Consider the following 11901-nt stretch of genomic DNA (forward strand, 5'->3'; position numbering starts at 1 on the left):
AAGGAAGGAAGGAAGGAAGGAAGGAAGAAAGAAAGAGAGAAGAGAGAAGAGAGAGAAGAGAAGAGAAGAGAAGAGGAGAGAAGAGAAGGAAAGAACAAAAGAAAGAAAGACAAACCACATTCATGGGAGCCAAGGCTCAAAGCCATTTCATACCTTTCAGATTGGCAATAATTTAAAGGACTGATAATAAGTGCTGCTGAATGGCAAAATGAAAACTTTCTCAAACTGCTCATGGGAGTATAAATTAATACAATTTGGAAGGGAAATGCCAATACTTAATAAAGTTAAAAAAAAAAAAACCTTCTGTATCAATCAGAGCCAACAAGGAGACAAAAACCACACTAGTTATTTTAACAGAGAGAACTTATAAATAATTTTAACTAGTTATGAGGTTGTAAACCAAGTAAGTGAAGAGACAAAAAGAGAACATTAAAGTTATCAGAGAGGTAGCAATTGCAGAAAACAGCTGGGCTGGCATAACAAAGGGAAGAAGTTGACAATTTTTTTGGAGACAGGGTCTTGCTCTGTTGCCCAAGCTGGAGTGCAGTGGCGCAATCATGGCTTACTGCAGCTTCAACCTCCAGTCTCAGACTCTCAAGTACATGGGACCACAGGTGTGATCCTATGCCTAGCTGATTTTTGAATTTTTTTTGGTAGAGATAGGGTGTCACCATATTTCCCAGGCTGGTCTTGACTCCTGGGCTCAAGCAATCCACCCATCTCGGCCTCCCAAAGTGCTGGGATTACAGGCGCGATCCACTACACCCAACCATAAGTTGAAATTACTAAAACTTAGAAGGATGGAGGAGGGGTCCCACATGGCTAGAATTCACATCTCTAAGGAGGTGACACCAGCCAGCTGATACTTGTGTCTCAGAGGGGATGGGCTACCATCTGTGAGTGCTGGAAAGCCGCAAACTAGATTAAACCGCTGCTATGACAAGGAACTGCTGGTGTCTCAGTGAAGAAGCAATGCTGAGCAGACACTCCAATGACCAAGAGCTAATAAGAATAGAAAAAAAGGATCAAATCCCTTCTTCCCTCTCCAGCCCCAAAGTGAATATCTAGTATCTCTTATTGGCAAGGCCCAACAGGGAGCAGTTGGCAAGGCCAAAATGTAGTTTGTAGAGTCACAAAGCACAGTCAAGAAGGGTGGGTTTGGAGCTGGGACACAATAGCTTAATAACCAGCACATTGCCTAAATCCTATGACCCATCAGTTCCACTTCTAGATTTAGACACTAAACTTGAGAAAGATACAAATGTCTTTTGCTACGGGAATGGAGAGATAAATGACTAGTCAGACCTATACTTATCAACAAGGAAAGATGTTGGAAAGCTAACATTACATGAAAAAGGCAAGCTGCAGAACTTCAAATACAGTGTTATCCCATTTATGTAAAATTATATAAAGACAATATAGTAGTATGTATTGCACACTTCATGCTATACCAAAAAAACTCACAGGAGATTGAAATTCTAAATGTTGAAAGCAAAACCTTTAGAGGAAAGTATAGGAGAATATTATCATCTTGAAACTGATAATATTAAAACATAAAACTTTAGCCAGGCACGGTGGCTCACACCTGTAATCCCAACACTTTCAGAGGCCAAGGTGGGTGGATCACCTGAGGTCAGGAGTTAGAGACCAGCCTGACCAACATGGTGAAACCCCATCTCTACCAAAAATACAAAAATCAGCCAGGCATGGTGGTGCACACCTGTAATCCCAGCTACTCAAGAGACTGAGGCAGGAGAATCGCTTGAACCCGGGACGCGAAGGTTGAAATGAGCTGAGGTCATGCCATTGCACTCCAGCCTGGGCCACAGAGCAAGACTCCATCTCCAAACAAATAAAAAATTAAAAAATAAATAAATAAATAAATAAATAAATAAATAAATAAATAAATAAAACTTCAGCAGAAGAAAACAGATGACAAAATTTTAAAAACCAATGACAGTCTGGGAGAAGATATTTGCAACACACATGACTGGGGAAAAAAAGGATTTTTATATTCTCATATGTTAAAAAACAACAACATTTAAACCAAAAAGCAAGAGATGAACAGCCCATTTGAAAACAATGAGCAGAGGACATGAACAGTCAATGCACAGAAAAAAAAAACCCAAATAGCCAATCAACAGATAAGATGTTCACACACCACTAATTAGGGAAATCTGAATAAAAGCAATGAGCTATCCCCTAAGGGGATCAGGACATATTTTAATACAAATGTAGGTGCCAAATTTTCACAGGCTCACTGTGTGCCCTAGTGATCATATGCCCCAAGGAGCTTGATCCAATAGTGAGGGAAGTCTTCAGACAGAGGCTTTCTTCATTGTACAACGCCAGGACCGGCCTATGTGAGTTCTCTGATGTTCTGTGAGATGTGCTTTCCGGCAGAAAGCTTTCCCACATTCTTGACACTCGAAGGGTCTCTCTCCTGTGTGAATTCGCTGATGCTCAATGAGGCGTACTTTCACATAGAAGGCATTTCCACATTCACTACATTCATAAGGTTTCTCTCCTGTGTGAGTTCTCCGGTGTTGACAGAGGGATTTCTTCATACTGAAGATTTTCCCACATTCACTACATTCATAGGGTTTCTCTCCTGAATGCATCCTCTGATGTTCAATTAGGCGTGCTTTCACATAGAAAGCATTACCACACTCATTACATTCATAAGGTTTCTCTCCTGTGTGAATTCTCTGATGGATCCCAAGAGATGAGTGTACCCTGAAAGATTTCCCACATTCATTACACTGGTAGGGCTTTTCACCTGTGTGAGTTCTCTGATGATTATTGAGAGTCATCTTCATTCGGAAGAATTTCCCACATTCACCACACTCATAGGGTTTCTCACCTGTGTGAATTCTTTGATGCTGATTTAGGGATTTCTTTGCACGGAAGTTTTTCCCACACTCCCCACATTCATAAGGTTTCTCCCCTGTGTGAGTTCTGTGGTGTTGGGTAAGGGATATCTTTACACGAAATGTTTTCCCACATTCACTACATTCATAGGGTTTCTCCCCTGTGTGAGTTCTCTGATGAATTGTGAGGGTTGCCTTCTCAGAAAAGGTTTTCCCACATTCAGTACATTCATAGGGTCTCTCTCCAGTGTGTGTTCTCGTATGTAGGATGAGTTGTGACTTCCTGCCAAAAGATTTCCCACATTCATTACATTCAAAGGGTCTCTCCCCCGTGTGAGTTTTCTGATGAGCAATGAGGTATGATCTTGCACTGAAGGTTTTTGCACATTCACCACATTCATAGGGTCTCTCTCCTGTGTGTATTCTCAGATGTTCAACAAGGTTTGATTTCCTGCAATAAGCTTTCCCACATTCATGACATTCAAAGTTTTTATCTCCTGTGGGTGTTCTTTTACGTCTAACAAAGCCTGTTTTCTCATGGAAGCCTTTCCTGCATCCATTATGTTCAACATTTTGATCCAATGTTTGAATCTTCGGATGGTGAAGAAGGTCATTATCATGCCTGAGGGCATTATCCCCAACAGAACCATTGCCACACAGCAGTGAGAGAGATCCTTTAAAAACAAATCACAGCATGTCACTCGTTTATGTAAATCCCAAACTGGCCTCTCTTGTCACAGTATAAAATTAAACTCCTTAAGACAACCTTTAAAACTCTATTCCAGCCGGGCACAGTGGCTTATGCCGGTAATCCCAGCACTTTGGGAGGCCAAGGTGGGCGGATCACTTGAGGTCAGGAGTTTGAGATCAGCCTGCCCAACATGGCAAAACTCCATCTCTACTAAAAATATAAAAATTAGCTGGCCATAATGGTGCCCGCCTGTAATCCCAGCTACTTGGGACGCTGAGGCAAGAGAATCACTTGAACCCAGGAGGTGGAGGTTACAGTGAGCCAAGATCGTGCCACTGCACTCCAGCCTGGGTGACAGAGTGAGACTCCGTCTGAAAAATACAAACAAACAAACAAACAAACAAAAACCTCTATTTCCTAAAAGCACATATCAATATCTATCCTTCTTACCTTGCACTGATTTTCTTTTCACCATCAAACATATGATGTTTTGTTTGTTTCTGGTCACTTTCCCCTACTATATTGTAATCTCCAAGAGAACAGAGATATTATTTTATTCACTACCAGTTTCCCACACCTAGAACATACCCGGCATATAACCGATACTCATTTAAAGTTTCATGGATGACTAAATGAAGATATGAACGAATGCCTGATAACAGAAAGCATCCAAGGCGATGGAGGGAAGGAAGAATAAATGTTGCCAGGCGTGGTGGCTCATACCTCTGACCCTAGCACTTCCAGAGGCCATGGCAGGTGGATCACTTGAGCCCAGGAGTTCAAGACCAGCCTGGGCAACATAGTGAGATTCTGTCTCTACAAAAAAATAATAATAATAATACAAAAATCAGCCAGGCATGGTGGTGTGCGCCTGTAGTCCCAGCTACTAGGGAGGCTGCCCTGGAAAAGTCACTTAAAACGGGGCAGTTGAGGTTTTAAGTTGAGGTTGAACCATGATTGCACTGTTGCACTCCAGCCTGGGCAACAGGGAGATACTCTGTCTCAAAAAAATAAAAGAATAAATGCTTAAGATGAGGCAGAGATAAATAACAGTGGTAAATAACTTAAAAATCAAGATAAAGGCCAGGTGTGGTGGCTCATGCCTATAATCCCAGCGCTTTGAGAGGCCAAGGTAGGTGGATCACTTGAGGTCAGGAGTTCGTGACCAACCTGGCCAACATGGTGAAACCCTATCTCTACTAAAAGTACAAAAATTAGCCAGGCGTGGTGGCACGCACCTGTAATCCCAGCTGCTTGGGAGGCTGAGGCAGGAGAATTGCTTGAGCCCAGGAGGCGGAGGTTGTGGTGAGCTGAGATCACACCACTGCACTCCAGTCTGGGTGACAGAGTGAGACTCCATCAAAAAAAAAAAAAAAAATCAAGATAAAACAGGAGAAAGCACTGAAGTTTGAGTGTGATATTAAGATGTGTGACTTGGTCGGGCGCGGTGGCTCAAGCCTGTAATCCCAGCACTTTGGGAGGCCGAGACGGGCGGATCACGAGGTCAGGAGATCGAGACCATCCTGGCTAACACGGTGAAACCCCGTCTCTACTAAAAAATACAAAAAACGAGCCGGGCGAGGTGGCGGCACCTGTAGTCCCAGCTACTCGGGAGGCTGAGGCAGGAGAATGGCGTGAACCCGGGAGGTGGAGCTTGCAGTGAGCTGAGATCCGGCCACTGAACTCCAGCCTGGGCGACAGAGTGACTCCGTCTCAACAACAAAAAAAAAAAAAAAAAAAAAAGATGTGTGACTTTAGTATCTGAAGCATGTAGACCTTCCGTCCTTATTTTCAAAGAGCTAGGACCTCTAAAAAGAGATTCCTAGAAAGTGTTGCACCCTTTGACCTGAATTTCCGGGCTCTTATTTCCCCTGTTTTCCATATGTCCAGTTCTTGCCCACTTACCTGAGTAACCATGGCCTGAGGATTCCTCCTCTAATATCCACAGCTCTTCTCCTCGCTCCAACTTGAAGATCATCTCTGGTTTGGCCACGCAGAGGCCTGTTAATGGGAAATGGCACAGGACGTGGGCCAAGTTGTCTGAGCTCTAGGGCCTCTGATGGAGGAGGAAGGTGCATCTTCATGAGCTGCACAAGGAAGGGGGCCCATTTAAAGCTTTCATTGGGGAAGTAAGAACACACACATTTTTCCTGGTACCCTAAACTGATTACTCATCTGTGACTCTCAATATCATTAAACCCTCACAAGGCTGCACATGTTACAGCAACCAAGAAAGGAAACACATGCTCCTAGGAGTTACATGGACAATCATCCTCACCCACAGATGCCAGGTTGCTGTAGGTCTCCAGCATCACATCCTTGTGCATGGTCCTCTGAGCAGGGTCCAGTCTGTGCCACTCCTGTCGGGTGAAATCCACAGCCACGTCCTCGAATGACACGGACCCCTGTAATAACAATCTCCAGTGATCAGAATGGGACGCATGAAAAAGATGTGCAGGAACTAATCTTCTCAATGGAGCCCTGTTGAAAGTTGACTAAAAAGAGCTACACTGGATACCTGATTTCGTGTCTTGCTTGATATACTTTTGGGGTGGGGGGTACCCAGAACAGCTCTGTTACTGTGTTAATTTATTAATGCATGAAGAAAAGATCGCTGCACTCCTGAGTTAACACTATGTGCCTCAGTAAGCATATTTCTGGAAAACCAATAAAAAAACAAACAAACACTATGTGTCCAGACATGCACAAGTTGCTGGGTTAAAAAATGAAGAAGCAGGCTGGGCGCAGTGGCTCACACCTGTAATCTCAGCACTTTGGGAGGCCAAACTGGGCAGATTGCCTGCGGTCAGAAGTTCAAGACCAGACTGGCCAACATGGTGAAACCCCATCTCTACTAAAAATACAAAAATTAGCTGGGCTTGCTGGTGCACATCTGTAGTCCCAGTTACTCAGCAGGCTGAGGCAGGAGAATTGCTTGAACCCAGGAGGCGGAGGTTGCAGTGAGCCAAGATCACACCACTGCACTCCAGCTTGGGTGACAGAGCAAGACTCCGTCTTAAAAAAAAAAAAAAAAAAGAAGAAGCAGCAGCAGCAGCTGGCTGGGCATGGTGGCTCACGCCTGTGATCATAGCACTTTGGGAGGCCAAGGCAGGCAGATCACTTGAGGTCAGGAGTTCAAGACTAGCCTGGCCAACATGGTGAAACCCCATCTCTACTAAAAATAAAAAATAGGCCGGGCGCGGTGGCTCAAGCCTGTAATCCCAGCACTTTGGGAGGCCGAGGCGGGTGGATCACGAGGTCAGGAGATTGAGACCATCCTGGTTAACACTGTGAAACCCCGTCTCTACTAAAGAAATACAAAAAACTAGCCGGGCGAGGTGGCGGGCACCTGTAGTCCCAGCTACTCGGGAGGCTGAGGCAGGAGAATGGCGTAAACCCGGGAGGCGGAGCTTGCAGTGAGCTGAGATCCGGCCACTGCACTCCAGCCCAGGCAACAGAGCTAGACTCCGTCTCAAAAAATAAATAAATAAATAAAATAAAAATAAAAAATAAAAAATAAAAATGAGCCAGGCATGGTGGAGGGTGCCTGCAATCCCAGCTACTCAGGAGCCTGAGGCAAGAGAATCACTTGAACTCAGGAGGTAGAGGCTGCAGTGAGCTGAGATTGCGCCACTGCACTCCAGCCTGGGTGACAGAGAGACCCTGTCTCAAAACAAACAAACAAAATATATTTACACTTATAAACAATACAGAAGTGCTGTTCTGTGGGAGAAAGGGAGACAGTATTGCTCCCAGGATAACTGCATGAACATCTGAGATGAGGCTGGAGCCATATATAGACATTAGCAAAACAGGATAGACAATGAGTTGATGGAAGAAAATTTGAGATTGATTTTAGAGTGTTTATGGAACATACTGACGGAGATGTCCAGCTGGAGCTCAGGAGAGAAGGCTAGCAGAGGCCAAGGTTTGGGGAGGGTAAGATCATTTCAGTACCCGCTGAAACCACCAGAATAAATTGGATAGCTAAGAAAGAGCACAGTTTGAGAGAAGCACCAAGTACAGAGTTTGAGGGAGCACCAATATGCTATGAAGGTTGCAGAGTAAATTCTTGATATGGTTTGGAGCTGCGTCTTCACCCAAATCTCATGTTGAATTGTAATCCCCAATGTTGGAGGTGGGGCCTGGTGGGAGGGGATTGGATCATGGGGGTAGTTTCTCACGGTTTAACACCATCCTCCCTTGGTGCTGTCATCACCATAGTGAGTTCTCATGAGATCTGGTTGTTTAAAAGTGTATGGCACCTGTGCCCCAATTCCTCCCGCTCTGGCCATGTAAGATGTGCCTGCTCTCTGGGCACAGTGGCTCACACCTGTAATCCCAGCACTTTGGGAGGCTGAAGCAGGTGGATAGCTTGAGCCCAGGAATTTGAGCAGACTGGGCAACATGGCGAAATCCTGTCTCTACAAACAAACAAAAATTAGCTGGGCATTGTGGTGCATGCCTATAATCCCAGCTACTTGGGGGACTGAGGCAGGAGGATCACTTGAGCCCAGGAGGTCGAGGCTGCAGTGAGCCAAGATGACACCACTGCACTCCAGCCTGTGTGACAAAGCGAGATCCTATCTTACACACACACACACACACACACACACACACACACACACAAAGATATGCTGCCGGGCATGGTGGCTCATGCCTGTAATCCCAGCACTTTGGAAGACCGAGGTGGGTGGATCACCTGAGGTCAGGAGTTTGACACCAGCCTGGCCAACATGGTGAAACCCCATTTCTACTATAAATACAAAAATTAGCGGGGCGTGGTGGTGCACACCTGTAATCCCAGCTACTCAGGAGGCTGAGGCAGGAGAATCACTTGAACCCAGGAGGCGGAGGTTGCAGTGAGCCAAGATTGTGCCCTTGCACTCCAGCCTGGGTGACAAGAGTGAAACTCCGTCTAAAAAAAAAAAAAAAAGTTATTTCTTCCTCTTTGCCTTCTGCTATGGATTGGAAGTTTCCTGAGGCCTCCTCAGAAGCCATTATGCTTTTTGTACAGTTTGCAGAATCATGAGCCAATTAAATCTCTTTTCTTTATAAATTACCCAGTCTCAGGTATTTCTTTATAGCAATGCAAGAACAGACTAATACAATTATTAGATGGTAGAAATAGAACCAGGAAAGTGTGGGGTCTTGGAAGGTAGGAGGGGAGACAGTTTCAAGTAACAGTGCCATTTCCAGTTTAAAGTGATAGGTAAGAAATGAGCCAGGTATGGTGGTGCAGGCCTGTAATCCCAGCTACTCGGGAGGCTGAGGCAGGAGAATTGCTTGAACTCAGGAGGTGGAGGTTGCAGTGAGCCAAGTTCCATCTCAAAAAAAAAAAAAGAAAGAAAGAAAGAAAGAAAGAAAGAAAAGAAAAGAAATGGAAGATATATTACTATATACCCCCAACGACATTAAAATGAGAATAAGAGAATGCCACAAACATCTTTATTCACATAAATTCACCAACTTAGATGAAATGGACCAATTCCATGAAATATATAAAACACCAAAACTTACCCAAAGAGAAACTGACAACTGAATGGAATATCAATTAAAGATACTGAATTTGTGGTTTAAAACCTTCCAAAAAAGAAATTCCCAGGCCTTGATAGTTTCACTAGTAAATTCTACCAAATATTTAAGGAATACATCAGTTCTATACAATCCTTCCTCTTCCATTTTCTAGACAAGGACACTTCTCATTTTATGAGGCCATCATTATCCTGATTACAACATCAGACAAAGACATGACAAGAAAAGAAAATTGCAGTCCAATATCCCTTATAAACATAGAAGTAAAAAGCCTCAACAAATATTAGCAAATCAAATCCAGCAACATATGTAAACACATAGCATGATCAGTTGGTGTTTATCCAGAGAACGCAAGGTTGGCTGAACATTTTTAAATCAATCAATATAATCCACCATGTTAAGAAACTAAAACAGAAAAACCACACAATCATCAATTGATACAGAAAAGTTATTTGACAAAATTCAACATTCATTCCTGACAAAAACTCTCATCAAAGTAGGAATAGAAGGAAACTTCTTTAACCTGCTAAAGATCATCTACCAAAAACCTACAGCTAACATCATACGTAATGAAAAAGACTGAATGCTTTCCCTAGAAGATCAGGAAAAAGGCAAGAGACGTCCACTTTTACTAATCCTATTTGAAATCAAAATCCTACTCAAAGTCCTACTTTAGTGAAATCAGGCAAGAAAAAGGAAATAAAAAGCATATAACCGGTTGGAAAGAATAAATAAAACTGTCTCTGTTCTCACACAATATGATTGTCTATGTAGAAAATCCCAAGGAATCTACAAAGAAGCTCTTAGCAAGACTGCAGGACACAAAGTCAACTCATCTAAGTCAATCATGTTTCAGCTGGGCATAGTGGCTCACACTTGTAATCCCAGCACTTTGGGGAGCCCAGGCAGGCATATCACCTGAGATCAGGAGTTCAAGACCAGCCTGGCCAACATGGCGAAACCCTGTCTCTACTAAAAATTTTAAAACTTAGCCAGGTGTAGTGGTGCGTGCCTGTAATTCCAGCTACTCAGGAGGCTGAGGCAGGAGAATCGCTTCAACTGGGGAGGCCAAATTTGCACTGAGCCAAGATCGTGCCACTATACTCCAGCCTGGGTGACAGAGTGAGACTCTGTCTCAAAAAAAAAAAAAAAGAGAGAGAGAGAGAAAGAAATACAGTAAATGTAATATATACACACAGTAATTACAACATAAAATAAAATGAGAGAATTGAGACCAAGCTTAACAGTAATGCGAATAAATACAAATGGGCTTAATTCACTTATTACAAGAAAAAGGGGGACAAATGTGGTGGCTCACACCTATAATCCTAGCACTTTGGGAGGCTGAGGCGGGAGGACTGCTTGAGGCCAGGAGTTCAAGACCAGCCTGGCCAACACAGGAAGACACCATCTCTATTTATTTAAAATAATAATAATAATATGTTTAATAAAATATTAAAGCTAAGCTATGAGGACACAAAGGCATAAGAATGATACAATGGACTTTGGGGACTGAGAAGAAAGGGTGGGAGGAGGGTGAGGGACGAAAGACTACACATTGGGTATACAGCTTGGGTGATGGGTGCACCAAAATCTCAGAAATCACCACTATAGGACTTATTCATGTAACCAAACACCAACCATTCCCCAAAACCTATTGAAATAAAAAAGAAACTGAAAAATAAAAATGAAAAAACCTAAAAATATGTAAAAGCTATGTTTTCCACGTAAAGTCAGCAAAGTATCAAAGACAACTGCATTTAATTACTATTACATATGTCTGGCTGGGCTATTCTGGTGATGGGTCAGCAATATTTAGATGAATAATAAAATAAAAACATATACAATCAAAAAATAAATAAATAAAATAAAAAGGGTTTAACATTGCCTCATAAAGCAAAGCCCAGCACTATGCTGCATACAAGAGACATGCTTAAAACACATTCATGCAAAATGCTAAAATTAAAATGGTTGCACAAAAATTTACCAAATGCCTAATAAACCTGCACATGTTCCTGATGTGGTTTGGCTCTGTGACTCCATCCAAATCTCATGTTGAATTACGATCTTCAGCGTTGGAGGAGGGTCCTGCTGGAAAGTGATTGGAACATGGGCGTAGATTTCCCTCTTGTTCATTTTTTTTTTTTTTTTAAGACAGAGTTTTGCTCTTGTTGCTGAAGCTGGAGTGCAGCGGCGCCATCTTGGCTCACTGCAACCTCCACCTCTGGGGTTCAAGCGATTCTCCTGCCTCAGCCTCCTGAGTAGCTGGGATTACAGGTGCATGCCACCATGCCCAGCTAACTTTTTGTATTTTTAGTAGAGATGGGGTTTCATCATGTTGGCCAGGCTGGTCTCGAACTCCTGACCTCAGGTGATTCACCCACCTTGGCTTCCCAAAGTGCTGGGATTACAGGTGTGAGCCACCATGCCCGGCCTTCCCCTTCTTCTTGTGATAGTGAGAGTTCTCACAAGATCTGGTTGTTTAGTGTGTGGCACTTCCCCCTTTGCTCTCTCTCTCCTGCTGCCATGTGAGACATGCCTTGCTTCTCCTTCACCTTCCGCCATAATTGTAAGTTTCCTGAGTCCTCCCCAGAAGCAGAAGCCTGTTCAGCCTGTGGAACCATAAGTCAATTAAATCTCTATTCTTTTATTTTTTATTTTTTATTTTGAGACGGAGTCTCGCTCAGTCGCCCAGGCTGGAGTGCAGTGGCGCAATCTCGGCTCTGCCTCCCGAGTTCACACCATTCTCCTGCTTCAGCCTCCCAAGTAGCTGGGACTACAGGCGCCCGCCACCACGCTCGGCTA

The 11901-nt window shown here is 43.5% G+C and overlaps 1 protein-coding gene across 1 annotated transcript in view; it reads right to left on the bottom strand.

The window, feature by feature from the left end:
* Positions 1 to 1377: 1377 nt before the first annotated feature.
* Positions 1378 to 11901, bottom strand: part of ZNF157 (zinc finger protein 157) — a 50039-nt gene continuing 39515 nt past the window's right edge. The window contains exons 2-4 of the mRNA XM_026451541.2: positions 5840 to 5966; positions 5467 to 5562; positions 1378 to 3544 (exon numbers count right to left, since the gene is read on the bottom strand). Coding sequence (XP_026307326.1) covers positions 2319 to 3544; positions 5467 to 5562; positions 5840 to 5966 — 1449 coding nt within the window. The 3' untranslated portion in view covers positions 1378 to 2318. The remainder of the gene's footprint in view (positions 3545 to 5466; positions 5563 to 5839; positions 5967 to 11901) is intronic.

The sequence above is a fragment of the Piliocolobus tephrosceles genome, chromosome 12, assembly GCF_002776525.5.
Source record: "Piliocolobus tephrosceles isolate RC106 chromosome 12, ASM277652v3, whole genome shotgun sequence".
NCBI lineage: Eukaryota > Metazoa > Chordata > Mammalia > Primates > Cercopithecidae > Piliocolobus > Piliocolobus tephrosceles.